Source organism: Mchenga conophoros, linkage group LG4 (assembly GCF_057382185.1).
Source record: "Mchenga conophoros isolate Kocher_MC1m ecotype Shallow Benthic linkage group LG4, M_conophoros_male_GT1.1, whole genome shotgun sequence".
NCBI classification, from domain to species: Eukaryota; Metazoa; Chordata; class Actinopteri; order Cichliformes; family Cichlidae; genus Mchenga; species Mchenga conophoros.
In genome coordinates, this window is record NC_140529.1 from 35,803,975 (window position 1) to 35,820,032 (window position 16,058).

At 42.1% G+C, this 16,058-nt stretch overlaps 1 protein-coding gene across 1 annotated transcript in view; it reads right to left on the reverse strand.

The window, feature by feature from the left end:
- The window catches only part of LOC146576688 (myosin heavy chain, fast skeletal muscle-like), a 98,979-nt gene that overhangs the window by 12,397 nt on the left and 70,524 nt on the right, over positions 1-16,058 (reverse strand). The window contains exons 44-48 of the mRNA XM_085272130.1: positions 11,911-12,000; positions 9,523-9,638; positions 6,840-6,914; positions 3,221-3,299; positions 926-1,057 (exon numbers count right to left, since the gene is read on the reverse strand). Coding sequence (XP_085128256.1) covers positions 926-1,057; positions 3,221-3,299; positions 6,840-6,914; positions 9,523-9,638; positions 11,911-12,000 — 492 coding nt within the window. The remainder of the gene's footprint in view (positions 1-925; positions 1,058-3,220; positions 3,300-6,839; positions 6,915-9,522; positions 9,639-11,910; positions 12,001-16,058) is intronic.

Consider the following 16,058-nt stretch of genomic DNA (forward strand, 5'->3'; position numbering starts at 1 on the left):
CACATCCTCGCATAGCATTGAGAGTATAAAGAGCTGGTCCAGTGTTTCAGGACGACTGGCACATCGTTCTCCTTGAATCCAAAGTGTGACTAATGGGTCCTCTCCAGCACCCTGGCATAAGCCTTCATGACTTCCACACAGTATCGCTGAGGTGTCGACCACAACAGCCCCACATCATCCAGAGCTTTCAGAAACTCAGGGCATCAGAGTGAACTTCATCCACCCTGCCACTGCCACCAGACTCTGCCTCCACCATAGAAGGAGTGTCATTGGGACTAAAGAGAAGCATTCCTTCCAAGACCTGACTATGTCCTAAGCTAAGGTCAGCTGAACGCCTTCCCCAACGTACACAGTGTGGACAGGAAGCTGCTTAACCCTCCTGAGTCGCCTCATGGACCAACCGACACAGCGTTATCTTATTTTGCTGAATAACTACGATGCAGCAAAATAAAAACAGAATAAAAATGGCTTTCTACAAGTAGGAAATGATTTCCACCTATGTTATGTGTGGCACTAATAAGACCAATAATCTTAATGGAAACAGCAAAAGGCTCCCTAGATCTCTAGTAGAAATGACGGTGCATGAACAACTGCCAACAAAGCGAGGTTGTTGGCTCTGCTTCTAGCTCTTCTGGCAGTGAAAACACAGTGTTCACATATTGCTGCCACCCACCACAACATGCCACAAAAATAAAAGTGAAAAGCAGAAAAAAAATGATCTGTGCAAGACAGAATCCGCATCCATTCATGAGCTGATACAGCAGGTGGGAAGCAGCAACAAAACACCGACTGCCATGAAGGGCCGAGCGTAGGAGGTACCGGAGCTGCTATCATTATGTCATCACTCTGATCCAAACAAACACTCGTCTGCGTGAAGCTTTACTGCATGTTTTGTGTGCATGTCAGCGACGGCATCACCACGCACCTTCTCCACGCTGGCGTAGCGGCTGGCCAGCTGCTTCCTGAGGTCGGCGATGTGATGGTCATACTTCTTCAGGTCCTTCTTGAAGTTGTCGCCCCTGAAGGTCAGCAAGGGCTTCTCTACCTCCGTGTGGAGCTGTGAAAACAAAGCAGTCAGATATCAGTAATGTGCAGCGTGCTTTAAGAGCTTTCTGGTGTTCCTAATGCTTTGCTCTCTCATTTTCAGTAAAATGCAGTCAAATACAAAACCACCCACCCATGCACAAAATCAGAAATAAATCTAAAGAATGACTTTAAGCTTTACTCAGCTATTCAGCAATTATGGCAGAGCTGCTTTAGGTGCCCCTCCCTGAGCCCGGTTCTGCTTCCTGTTAAAAGAGTTTCTCCTTCCCTCTGTCACCAAGTGCTTGCTCAAAGAGGGTCATTTGATGGGTTTTCTCTCTATTATTACAGAGTCTTTACCTTACTGTCCTTGAGGAACTGCTGAATTTAACTGAATTAAATTGAAGTTAAATTAAAGCTTGAGTCCACGTTTAAACTGAGCTTAAAGTAGAAAAAAGTGGATATGCACGAACTAGAATCTTCAATCTACCAACAGCACTCATGGTGTGGTTAATTTTACCTGTGATGTAAATCTGAATACAATGAATTATTCCAAAGAGTGGTCCTTGGCTTTACTTCATCTATATGAGTAAGATCCACTCCTGATCCTCACAGGTTGGCAGGTGGTGACACCCCTAACCTATGGGCACGAGTTGTAAGTGACCGAAAGAATAAAACCGTGGATACAAACAGCAGAAACTAGTTTCCATTGGGTGGCTAGGCTCTGTGTTGAAAAGAGCTAGCTGAGGTCCTCTGGGCATCTGATCACGATGCCTCCTTCGTATCTTTCTTTGGAGGTTTTTGGTCAAAGCGAGCTGAAAGGAGAATCTCTGGTTCAGCCACAACTAGCTGGAGAGACTTTATATATCATCTGGATCACATCGTGCAAAAGCATCTGGAATACACTGCTTAGCCTGCTGCCACTATAACCCAACTTTGGACAAGTGGAAGAAAATAGATGGATTTTATCAGTCTAGAAGAAAGCATTTAGTCTCCAAGAGCGGCTCTAGAGGTGTAAAGCTAACCCGATGTTTACGATTGTTACCATGTCTTTTATACTTTGTTTTTTTCTGAAGAACACCTGCCCTTTTACTGCATCAGCCACTGGTAGTCTGTAGCTTTAGGTAATTTTCAGTGTTTACTGGTAGCGGCTAACTCCCTGGTGCCCGGCAGCAGAGTTATGGGGTTGTATCAGAGACCTCACGCACCATTCAAATGTTTCTGGGATTTACATGTTTGTGGATTTTGATTGTTTTTTGCTTAATTTTGACAGGGGGATGTAGCATGGAGCGTTTCAGCCCACAGTTTGGTTAGTAATGTCTACCTGGATCAAAACTTACTCCCATTTATGTTTATTGGATCCATATCTTAAAGTGTGAACAGCACAATTTGCAGTTTTTAGGCACCTTAAAATCAATACATACATTGGCAGTGCATTTAACTTGGATCTTTATTAAACTGTGGAAAAGTGCAGCTAAATGGGTGTCAACTGTCTCTGTCTCTCAGCAAAAGTTTGTCCAATATTACGATTTGTTTTTTTAAATGACATTTCAATGGACTGCGAGGTGCCTTTCAGCACTGATGGCTCTGCATGCTGAATACTAATCTGGTGCAAATGGCAAAGCTTGAAGCTACTGATGAACTGTAGCTTATTTAAAACTCGGAGAGCAAAACAAGTTGCGGCTTCTGCAGGCTTGATAAGACTCCTCATTCCTCCGCCTTGTTATACTTTACCTCCACCCATGATAACAAAGCATGGAGCCCTGCTGGAGCTGGGAAAGGCCTGCATAGCCTTCGGCGTGGGGCTTGTCAGAATACGTAGCTAATTAATTAGACAACAGAGAGCTACGAAAAGCTCAGAGGCTGCCTTTGCTTTATTTAAGGCTGCCTCTGAAGCCACTATGCTGTTTCTGCATCACCGGTAATCGGACTCACAGACGGGTCATTTTCTGTGGTCAACACAGGCGAGGCTGAAGTAAACAAAACCCGTCACCTCAGGATGTGGTCGGATCAAGTATCCGTTTCCACAGCTGACTGAAAACATTCAACACTTGACCTGAAGGTGCACAAAACTGAAAATTTAAGGCAGAAGAAAAAACCTTCATGATTCTGTCTACAGGATAGAATAATAATGCTAAAGTAGAGCTGATCAACTAATTCAATCCTGGTGTTTAATCTGTATATGAGTAGATTTTACCTTGTTGGAGAACTTGAGGTGAACTTCAGCCTCATCATGGAGACTCTTCTTAAGCTGAGTCCACGCTTCTCCGAGAGTCCTGAGAGAACATCGACGTGAAAGAAGTTAAACTCACAGATCAAAAGCATTGAACGGTTGGGTCAAAGTGTACAAACGAAGCAGATACAAGATGCAGAATTATTACCTTAACAGCATAAAAAGCAAAAGCAGATTCTGTGCAGCAAAACAAATAATCCATACGTACAGAACCCGAGCAAAGTTTCAAATAATGGTCTCAGCTTATATATAACGAAACAAAGAAAGTCCTCAAAGGACTCTGTGCAGACCTCAACAAACAAAACAAAACAAAAAATAAATTTGCTCGTTTAAGTTTAGCTTTTATTCTTTTCATTACTAGTTTCTTCTTTTCGGTGTTAGCGACAGCTGTAAAAGGCTGATGGAGTATTGTCGTCACCCGCTGGGCAGAGGGAGTGGAAACCCAAGTTTGAGAACAAAGTCGCTTAGGATGTCAAATTGATACCACAGGTGGACTGGCAGCTGCCAGTATTTTTTATAAATGATACCAAAGGATCATATTTGTCAAGGCCATGGATCAAAATGTTATGTAGTGTGCTGTGAGCGGCAGGAGGAAGGATCCAAATGCAGGACTCATAAAGGGCAAAAACTTAAAGCAGCAGCTTTATTTGCTGGGAAAACTCAAACATGAATATAAGGAAACTAAAACCAGAAACGCGAAGCACGAAGCACTAACTAGAAATCTGGGGAAACTAGAAAACAGAACTGAACAGCTAACTAGAAAGCTACCACAAACACAGAGGAGAAAACACAGCGTGGAGAGCATACGATGCGACGCCTGACAAAGAGAAACACAGGACTTAAACACACCAGCAGGACAACGAGAGGATGGGGAACAGGTGGTAACACAGCTGGGACAAATCAGACCTAATGAGACAAAGGAAGCAAAGCAGAATACATGGACAAAGGACACAGACTGTCAAAGTAAAACAGGAAGTATAACACAGAGGAACATGGAGGAACACGCAGACGAGCGTCACAAGACGAGGAACATGAAAAAGACAAAATAACAGAAACCAAAATCCTAGGACTAAAAATATAACACAAGCAGAACCAAAACCCATGAATCACAATAATCAAAGAATATAACTAAAACCCACACAAAGACACTGCGTCACAGACCCAGTACTGTGACACAAAAAGCTCAGAACATCAATACAAACATGTGACTGACAGTTTGCAAAAATCCAAAGCTTCAGCCTGGTTGTGTTGGAAAATTTCACCAAACTGACAAAAGGTAGAACACGCTTTTCTTTTTTTGAGTTACTTTCATAAGAATGCAGGATTGTTTCTGGTTCTGAACTCTCCTTTTAGTGGCAGCAGTTTGATCCCTGGCTCCTCCAGCCTGTATGTCCAAGTACCCTTGGGTGGGATACTGAACCCTGAGTTGATCCTGAAGCATCTTTTGGACTGTGTGTTAGATTAAAAGTGCTTAGGCATAAAAAAGTGAATGTGTGTGTTTGAATGGGTGAATGTAGCAAGAAGGCACTGAGAAAGCTCAAATTGAGCAGAAAAACATTTTAAAAGTACCAGCCCGTTCCTTTTTTTTTGTCTTAGCTTTATACTGTCACTGAGAACAGATGTCAGCAGCCAATGAGAAGAAATTTGGTTTAAATATAGAGCGGCCACAAAAGTAGAGGAGGTCAAATGAATTATTTTGTTCAAGTAGCTAAACCAAGCCCCAGTTTAAGATAAACATGGATTATTTTAAACTATGAGTCATGCAAAGCTACTCTAGTCCCAGAATGAAAACATGAAGCTGGAAATGAGCAGAATTTGTTACCATGTCTTTTAAGATGATCTCGAGATTGTACAAACAAAAATAATTATTGATATTCTATGTATATGTTTGACCTGATGCTTTGTATGTTTGAATGTGGGGGAAATAAATAACGATCTGAGTGTTTTTGAAGAATTGGTTTGACCTCCTGCTGCCCTGTGAACATCCTACGACCAAACTGATCAATACAAGCAAAGGTCAGTCCAGAGCAAAGCAGTACATACTGATCAATCATGACATCAAAGCAGAGAAGCAGTGTGGGGAATGTTTATGGACTTACCTGATAATGCGACATAGTCTGCATAGGCTTTAATGAATACTGGTAGTAGAATACTTATTGAATGAGTACTTCAGTCTGTTAGCACTAATTAGCAGGTATCAGTTTCTGTGTTCTGGCTGCACCTTTAGCATTAGCTCGTAACTTAGCACTCTGTCTGAATATGGTCACTTCTGGCTACAAAACCCTAACATGAAGGCGGTCAAAACGCTAAAGTTGATGCTTCACGATAACACAAACCAGTGGGTGACAACTGGTTTCATACAGAGCACTTGTAGCTCAGTCACAACAGAATAAAAAAATGGACAGCAACCTCCACGCCACTGTCATCTCAACAAGAATAAATTAAGTTGTTGAATTTCATACAGATCCTACATGATTTAATTACGTTCACCACAGAAACATGAAATTATTTTGTTCACATTACAAGTTTGAATTTTGTAAATGTAATAACTGCCCACTTTCATTTTTTTGAGCGTACCTAACGTGCCTGGTTGCCGTCATAGCAACGCCTCTGGTTGTCGTCATAGCAACGTCATTAATATGCAACACGAACGCTTTAAAAAAAGGTGGACGTCGAGGCAAGAATATACCCGCTCCTCGGTCTGTGGCTTGAGAGATGCTCTCATGACTCATCAAGTGATGCTACTGACCAGCCAATCGGTGGCATGCAGTCTGATGACGTCACATTTTAGTCAAGCTGAGTAGGTACTAATGGAAAAGGGCCTTATGTGCATCTTCTACATACAGTGTGCGGTTTAGCTGCATACACCCCACAAAGAAAAGAGAAACACAAACCATTGGTAATGTAAATTTCTTAGGCCAACACCAAATGCAGCAAATGCAAAGGCTATAAAATCAGTTTGCTTGCACACTTGATTTAAATATTTTCTTTATAGTTCACGTCTTGAGAAAGGAAATACACATGTAACAGGATCAGTCACACAAATCTCAGAGTTCCCACCTCTCACATCTAATCTTGTCACTAGTTAGTAAATATGGCCCCATGTCATCAATGCTGTGTTTTTCAATCATTTCAAATAATATTATAAATATTTATAATTATAATATTATAAATATCATAATATTTTAAAGTGGTCACCTAAACTTTTTTACTGGACATTTTTTTATATATCTCATTGAATTCTTTGATATTTGATCTTCAGGTTGCATCTAATTTAATATAATACAGTTTTTATGAGTGTCGGGAAAGCAGTTAAAGTCCACCGTTGCCAAGCCTTTCCCTTTCTACCAACTGCTTCTGGGATCGACTCATAGGCCGTCGTGTTATTTTGCCGACAGACAAACACGATGACAGGAGTCATCTCTGAAAGCAGCATCAAACACAAACAGGATGAATCTATTTTAAAATCGTCCTATCTTTAGAAGCGGTTCTGGTGATTATTGAAACTGTCTCCTGTTTCAAGAGGAAGCTTTTTGAGCTGCACTCACTGATTCATCTCACAGCTTCTGTTTACTGCACTCACCCTTCCTCCTGCGCTGCCAGGGGGCTGAGAGACAGCTTGGAGAGGTTCTTGGCATATTCCTCCTCAATCTTTATCCTGAAACACAAACAACAAGATGAGGAACTGTCAGCTGCCTGGCTCAAGGGAGGACAGACAGAAACAGCTTCAGTGGTTGGAAGAAAATACTTTAACACAAATACTTTTCTGACAGGAATCTTAAAAAATCCAACACCGGGCATAGCTCTGACCCTCGTGCATCGGCAGCCCAGCCGAGCCCCTGCTTTGCTTTACAGCAGTTCGTTTTCAGAGCGGCTCTTCACGCCTTCATTGTGAGATTTACTAATTTTCGCCCCGGGCTGCGTTCAGCCCCGGTAGCCGTGTTTGTGCCCTCTGTGACATTCACTACCTCACATTTACCGGCCACACCTGAGTAAATCTGTCACCCAAAGAAGGTCACCAGGCCCGTTCCTTGACTTAATGCCTTGACTTAATTCTCACAGGCACCGAGCAACCCAGAGAAATGGGAAAAGGTCAGCTCCGAGTGGAAATCTTCCCAAAGGAACTGGGAATCTTGAGTCAATTCTAAGTATATTCACAGGAGATTCCTCATTCACTTCCCACGACGTGAATGGAGCTTTTGTTGGATAAGGTGGAGCTAATTCTATGGGGAGGCGTGAGATCGGATGTAAAAGTTATTTGTGGTGTTTTTGACGTCCTGGTTCTGATTCAGTAGGAGGATTTTTCCCGCATACGAGAAGATTTGGCACACCCTCGCGTACTCAACCATAAAAGGCATTTTGTTTGTAAAATACCCAGAAATAACAGGAAAAAGCTCAGACTTCTCTTAAGGAAGGTAACACTGACTCTTTGTCTTAATGAAGCTGTGGATCAGTCGTGCTAATGTGTAACGGTGACCTCCCAAAGGCTCATTTTGAGCCCAGAAATATCCTGCTGAGATCTACAGCTCTCTAATAACAGAGTGAAACCACACAGGGGAATGTCTGGGATCATTTAACCTGCAAGTTTACTGTGTGTGGATTTAATGTGCTGCACATAATAAAATCATTTTAGGTATGCTTTCGTCGAAAAGCTTTCATACACATCAACCAGGCTAAGAGGCTTCCCATTTCTTACAGAGAGCGAAAAAAATAAATGCTTTATTACAGAGTTTTACTTTAGTTTCAGTTTTTAAGGTTTAGTTTACTTTAGTTTCACTTCATTTTTTGTTCAGTTTCACTTTTAAGGAGGTTTAGTTTCAGTTTATTTTACTTGAGTTTCACTTTTTAAGAGGCGTAGTTCAGTTTGGTTTAGTTTCAGTTTATTTTTTGTTCAGTTTCAGTTTTTAAGAGGTTTAGTTTAGTTTTACTTCTAGCTTTTAAAAAATATTAAGTAGCTGATACGCTCATGCGATACCTCTTTGAACCACAAGTTCAAACAGAGACTCATTATAGTGTCAAACTTGGTTTAGTTAACTCTTAGTTACTTTATTAACTTGACTTACTTAGCTACTTAGCTGAACACAACAACATTACACGACAGGTGTGTTGAAATATGAAATGATTGACTGAATAGGAGTGTGAATACGCTTGTTCCACAGTGTTTGTTCTTGGTTTAAACCTGGACCTGTAACAGCAGTGTGTAATAACCCTGAGCCACACCATATGAAGATTTTAAAGTAATTAATAAGATCCTACATTTGTTTCTGTAACGAGTGTGAAGCTGGTTAAATTCTGCGAGGACTGGAGTGATGTGTTGCCTACATCCAGCATTTGTCAGGAGTCTTTCTGCCATGTTTTATACTAACTCTAGATGCGATAACGCTGCATCATTCAGACAAGTGCAAAACTCTTATTGGGAAGAAACGAGGGTGTGTATAAAGTGTCCAGTTACATTACTGGAAAGCACTGTTCTGTCCTCGGGTGTATTTCTAATCTGTACACAGCAAAACTGAAGAAGACTCCATGCTTTGAGCAGGTTGAAATGTTGATAAAACACAAAGAACTCAGTGTTAGAGATCTGAACTTTCTCAGCGATGCTGATTTTTACTGCCTAATAACCTGTAATCAGCACCTACAGCATGCATTCACAGGGTGGAACGACCCCTGCTTATTCAGTTTATTTCAATGTAATTTAAGTTATTCAGCACAAAATCACAACAGCAGTCGCCTTAGAGCGTTTTATATGGTAAGATAAAAACGGCAACGATTCCGACAACCCTCTTTGAAAAAGCACTTGGCGATAGCGGGAAGGACAAACTCCCTTTTAACAGGAAGAAACTGGTAGAAACAGGGTAAGGGAGGGGTGAGGGCAGGAAGACGCACTGTGGAGCAGAGCCAAAACACACCGCGAGTGTTTATTAGGGTGATAATGACCTACTGGTAGGAAAAAGAGACCAATGAGTGTGAATTAATAAAAACAAACGCAATGACTCAGTGGGTGGATAAGAGTGGGGTCAGATGATCAGACTTTAGATGGATAAAAAATACTTATAAAGTCAGTGCAGACTACAAGACAATCGAGACTATGACCAGACTTTTCCATTAATAGCCTTGGTAATCCTTCCATTCACAAAATGTGGTTTTCCAGCTCCAGCTCTGGGATTATTTCTGACTCCAGAGCAGCTGTGTGTCTCAAACTCTTGTTAGTTAATTAATTTAATCTCCTGACACCAAACTGCTTATTTCCAGCGGAGCCGAGCCGTTACCTCTCGTGGATAAACTCGGCCATCTCCTTCTGCAGCTGTTTGCCCTTCAGCTGCTTCTGCAGGAGAACCTCGAAGCCCGTCACCAACGTGGTGCCCTGGGGGTCTTTCCTGTCGGTCTGAGGAAGAGGAGCGCATCATTCAGTCACAGCAACAATGAGTTCACGGACAGACCGTCCACTAACACCTCCTAGTTGTTTACATCTGAGAGCGTGTGGAGGACCGGGCGGTGTTGTGAGGATGAGCTGCCGGTGTTGAGTCACAAGCCGTGCTCATGAAAGCGTGACTCACACTTGCATGTCAAGGAGGGCATGCGTTGGTGTGCGTGCGTCAGTCACCGGTGGGTGGGTGTGTGTTACATGTGTGTGTGTTACATGTGTGTGTTCCTTTTTTTTTTCTGAGCACATGAATGTCACACGAACGGTCGGGCCGGGATGTGCGGAGCTCGGCATCATTTGTGACGGCAAAAGAGGAACAGAAGTGTCAGATTCATGTCGCACAGCAGGTCCGAGCAGCAGGTCAGCTGACAAACAAGACAAAACATCGCAACACGACATGACAGGCCGCAAACGAGGAGCCAAACAGCAGCAGAAGAGGCGGCAGGGGGACGAGGATTGGATTTCAGTCACTTAGACAGGCTGAAGGGTTTTTGTGTACAAATCTAATTAAGGATGGTAATGTTTGGAAAATTGCAGGAGCCACGGGAGAGACGTCATTTGTGTTTGCATGAAAACCGATAACAGGTTTTGTTAAATGAGAAGGAGAGTGCTGGATCGACATATTGACCGTTTTCTGTCAGCGCACATAATTTAATGTGAGCGTTTTGCTTTTATTTGCTTTTAGCGGCAAAGATTTGCTCAAATGGTCAACAAAAGGTGCCGACTGGAATAAAACAAATCCTTTGTGTAATGCTTGAAAAGGCTAGTTTATGTGCTGGGTAAGAAAAATGGAAGATCCAACGTCACATTTGCAAAGAAAACATAATCACTTTACAGGGAAGAGCTGCATGGATCCTCATGTCTGTAGTTTCATCACAAAATAGGACTTTTAGGACTTCCTGTCTTTTATTAAGCTTATCCACATTTTCAGATTTAATGATGATTAGATACCAAAATATTCTAGTTCTGGATTCAGAACATTGAACATTGATCGGTCAAGAAAAGATTCATGTTCTGTGGCTGGTTTTTCTTCATTAGTGAAAGGTTCCTTTATTTGCTTGTTCAGTCTACACTTAGGTAAAGTCAGCACCCGATGGGCAAAGAAAAACACTGTCACATGGCAGGAAGAAGACACCAAAGATGGGTCAGAGAACATCTAAGTTGATCCATCCACAACACGAGATTAGTCATTAATATCTCACTGTTTATAGCACCTGGTGTATGAGCATCTACCAGAAGTCTTTAATTTAGGTACCAGAAATCTTATGGCACTTTCTAGTCAGCCTATAGCAGCGGTCTCCAACCTTTTTTGCGCCATGGACCGGTTTATGCCCGACAATATTTTCACGGACTGGCCTTTAAGGTGTCGCGGATAAATACAACAAAATAAAACTAGTACCGGTACCGAAAAAAAGAAGATTTATTCATAACACACGTGAAAAGACCAAGGAAAACCAAGTAAACGATAAAAACAATAACAAAATAACGCTGAAAACCGATAAAAACTCTGAAAACCATACATTTCACACCTGAGCCTCAACTCTCGCGGCCTGGTACCAAACGACTCACGGACCGGTACCGGTCCGAGGCCCGGGGGTTGGGGACCGCTGGCCTATAGGACAAGATCATGTGTTACGTGAGTGTTTCACCATCACCCTGTTGGTGTTTTTCAAATGAGACGTAATGAGTGAAGTGTGGATCTGACAGTGAAACCTCAAGCTCCTTTCCTGATGACTTGTAAGTGAATATCTCAGATAATCCTACTCTCTGACGCTCACGATGACCATAATTTATAGAACGAGCTTCACTTGTTGTTCAGTATGACATGCAACTCATTGGGAAAGTGTTTACTGAGGTCGCAGAGAATCGAAATCGAGGGCTGTTTTCCTGAAGACTTTTGTGCAACCAGAAGACTTTTCCAACTGGAGGAGCTGCCCCCGTGCTGTTTTAAGGCACTTCTAGCTTGGCTTCATTCTTGGTACCTTTCTTGTATATAAATAGATACATTTATGCTTAAACATTTGTTAAAATGGACTTCTAAAATTAAATGTTGTTTACATTTTAATCTATGAAGCCAAAGCTAAAGAGAGTAATGTACAAAGCTAAAAACAGCGGCTGCACTTCACAAAGGTTTCCGCCTCTAAGGCTGCTGATGCTGTCACAGGAGATGCAAAAATAAAGCCCGGGAGCGAGTCAGGACTCTGCTGCGTCTCTGTGTTTTTGAGGAACTCACCCAGAAGTAATCGCAGTAGCTCCATTCGTCGGGCTTGAGGAGCTGCTGCTCCGGACCTTCTCCAGGCAGAGGAAAAGTCACACAGTTTATCTGAAGTAAGAAACGAGAGGAGACAGAAAGGTGACGAGTTATGACCCAACTGAAACAGAGCTGCTGAAGTGCTGCGGGAAGGAAACTGAATGTGGACGCAAGCAAGGTTAGAGTTTTATCTGGATCATGCGCATGGCAGGAAAAAGGTCAGGCGTGAGTAAACGTATGTGGCGATGAGGAAGGTGACCCATGGAGGCTTCAGGGAGGAGAGAGAGACAGACTATCACCGAAAACAAAGAGAAAGCATTTCTTCTGTACAGCTCAAATCGAACAAATTAACTTTGTAAACTTGACAATATGTAGTGTGAGAGATAAACACACCCAGCACTCAGCCTGAATACAGACTCCATGGTCCACGGCGTCTTCAATTACTCTCTGAGTTGCAATTATGTAATGTTCACCATCTGCGAGTCCTCCCTCTTGGCACTGCAAGATACCCTCTGTGCCATGTCAACCGCTGCTGCAAACTGCATGGGCATCCAGGCAGGCTGCTTCATCCACAAACGCACAAAAACACACACTGACTCACACTGTTTACAGCATGAGTTCACCACTGTACTGCTGTCACACAGGCTGGAGAGAAACAACATCTACCAGCTGCTTCTTTCTTTTCACTCCAGCATGTGAAATAAAGAGCAGGACAGGGCTCGTTTTAAGCAACACAATATCAGTCATGTGCATCCAGGTTTACCTCTCCAGCTGGTGAGCGATGCTTCAGGATTAAAGTTTGGGGTAGATTCAAAGCCAGGGAAGATTTATTCACAGCACACTCTGTGTGGTACCCATCAAACTAAATATAAAGCATCAAGCAGAATGCTCAAAAACAAAGCGGTACTTTTGCTATTATTGTGTGGGTGGAGCTCCTGCTTTGCTATCAGATCTGCAGAAGCCGGTAAACATGGATCTCACACGCTGCTGTTCGGGAATTGGTTTATCTTTCACAGTGTTTTTCATATATTCAGTGCTTCTCTAGTGCCAGTGTTTTAATGAAGCCATTCTCAGGTCTGGAGTGCTGCGGCTCACTTACATAAGAGAAAATGCCATGAGGCCAACATCACCTTAAGCCTTCACTCTACTCAAAATGCAAGAGAAAGTGATGTATGTCCTTGAAATTGTTATTCAAAAAACACAAGCAACACAGGTAGTTGGTTATAAACTGCTAATGCTACACAACCATAAGACACAAGAAAGAGTAATGAGTGATATTACAACCAACCAAAATCTTTAATTTACTTATTAAAGTAAATTTATTTAGTAAATTCTTTTAAAGTAAACTACGGCCCACCTGCAGGACCTTCATGGCCGAAGAGGGTCCCAGCCCACACTTTGGGAATCCCTGTTTTAATAGGTTGACATGTAAGTTAAAAGATGGTTGGATCTAAGAGCATCCACAGTACAATAGATGGCCAGTTTAGCATACCTTGGATAATAAGAAAGAGTAACCTTTGTCCTTTAGATGCAGATGGACAGCTGAGTCTTGTCCTGTGGAGGTGGCTCTTCTATGTTGTGCCATGCGCTTGTGAAGTGGCTGTTTGGTCTCTCCAATGTAGAGGTCTGGGCAATGTAAAGGTCACTCTTTCGAGGATTCCAATGTTCTCATTTTGGACAGAGAGGACAGATGGTTTGAAAGAGGAGTGAAAGAAGCCATCTATGTCCACTGTGAGCGACTGTCTTTGAACAGAGGCGGTGGCTTACGACACCAACTGTCTGCCATCTATAATCCAGTTTTGAGATTTTCCCTTCCCAGACGCCTTAATGCCCACTCACATCCTGGGCCATCTGACCTCAGGAAATCACATGATAGGGTGGGGCCAGGTTTCACAATGAGCTCACCTGAAACCCTGGCTGATTGTGACCCACACCCGTTTTCACACCTTGGCTCATGTGATTAGGTAGAGGATCATCAGGGGGTCCTTTTGTCCCTCTTTTGGGGGGAAACTCCCACTGGGTTTAAATCTGGGACTCTCCACCATTTGACCCTCGAACTGAAGAAGCTTCTCGGATGAGAGGTGAAACGTCTTCAAGCAACTTAAAGAAGTCCAGATGCTTTTCTTTCCAAGCTCCTTAGACTACGATGACCTGGATGACTGAGAACCTTCACAGACAATTGGAACAATACTTGGTCTGCGACACTCAAGTACACATATTGAGAAAGGGCCACAGTCTCCAACCAAATAAAAACTTACTTGCTAGCAGAGAAGCGAGCTAAGATTAGCCAGCTAACTGTTACGGTAAACAGTCATTCATTTCAGTTGGCTGTTCAGGTAACATTAACCACATTATTGGGTATTCAGTTTATGTAGGCATCTTGTCTCAAACTCAGTTTTGACACCTAAAACCAAGAAGTATTTCAAGCCAATGTTAGCAAACACCAGGCTACTTGCATGACCAAATTGCTAAGATGGCTAAGAAATTTCTTTTTAATACAGTCACAGAATCATTAAAAAGGATTAAAAGGTTTTTTTTTAAGTGTAAATGCTCTATATTGCTATATAAATATAGTCTATATTTATTTATACCAGGGATTATAAAGTGTAATATGTACCCATTTTTAAAGCAGCTTTGTTTCTGGCCCCTACCATTTCTAGCTTTCACTTGAAAATGGTTGCTCTTTAGCAACAAAATATATTTATGTATATATAAATATATATATACATACTGTCTTTAACGATTGCCTCTCGCTGTCTTCTGCACTGTAGCTGTGGCCAAATACAATACCATAAGAGCAAACCAAAACAGTAAAGCCTTGGAGGCTGGAAAAATACACAAGGAAATAAAATTCACAATGAAGCTACGCTAAGCTGATAATTATCTATTTTAGAGGCAGATGACGCCTGATTTTTAATGGTAAAATAAAAGTGCCATACTTGTGTATATTACAAGCTCTCCTGTACAAGCCATGCAGTAGATTTATGACGCAAATATCTTTATGTTGGAGGGCTCAACAGAGAAGGCAAGAAAGAAGTATAGAACAGTTAATGTTTTTAGATTTTCAGTATTTGTGACAGAGGAGTGTGAATATTTCCATATACAGGTATATTTCCACATAAAACCTTGATTATTTTGCACTTAAAACTTCACCAACCCCAGCATTAATATGTAGTGGGCTTCCTCACTCTCCTCTCTTTGCCACCACAAACAAAGCATCATAACAACTTCCAAAAAACAGAACGTAAAATAGATGAGTAATGCTCTTCTTCTCTTTGTTATATAATCGCTAAAATCCAGAGGACATGTTAATATGGCAAACTGCCACTGAAACTCACGGGCATGGTAGCAAGCTAATAAACAACATTAACTCACAGCAGCACATTGTAATGTAAAGGAGCAGCGGTGTGATTTACTCTGTGTGCAGACCAGTCACTTTGTTCATTTTCTGCCTCAGAGACCATACTGATTGTCATGGGCACCAGATTTTCCATTACACTGGCTCCACATTTATCATGACTGTTGTTTATCTGCCTCTCACATCCAGCAAAAAATGAGACCATTCATCTAAGGGAAGCCTGTCTGGCTAACTTACTTCTCCCTGATGGCTGCTTAGTGAGGTACTCTGGGGCTGAGAATAAAATATTAATATAGATTACCTTTATGCCACAGCGTGTGATAAATCAGACCGAGGCCAGTCTTGGGGGGGTGTTTGAAGTCCAGCCATCGGGCTTGACTGTTTGAATTTAGCACAAAACAAAGCTGCAAGCTATATATGAGTGTAGATTTGCTGAGTGAACTGGCACATTTAGTCCTCAGTCAGCATTCATAAGCATTCGCCCTCATGAGAGTTTAGTATCCAAGCTACAGGCAATGCTTATTTCATTACATATTTTTGTGTTTATTTATTTTGCTGACGAGAGTCGGGGGAGGGGGGGGGGGGGAAATCAAGTCAAAGAACAAATGGTCCGTGAGAGACGTAAACCTGGCAGATGAACAAACAACTGAAACGCTCTCTTGCGAATGTTCGTTTTCGAGCAGCATATAGCACATTTCCTGCAAGACTCCACCTTCACAGCCGTACACAGGTTCACCTTACTATAACCCCCACTCAGTTTTCTTCTTTATTG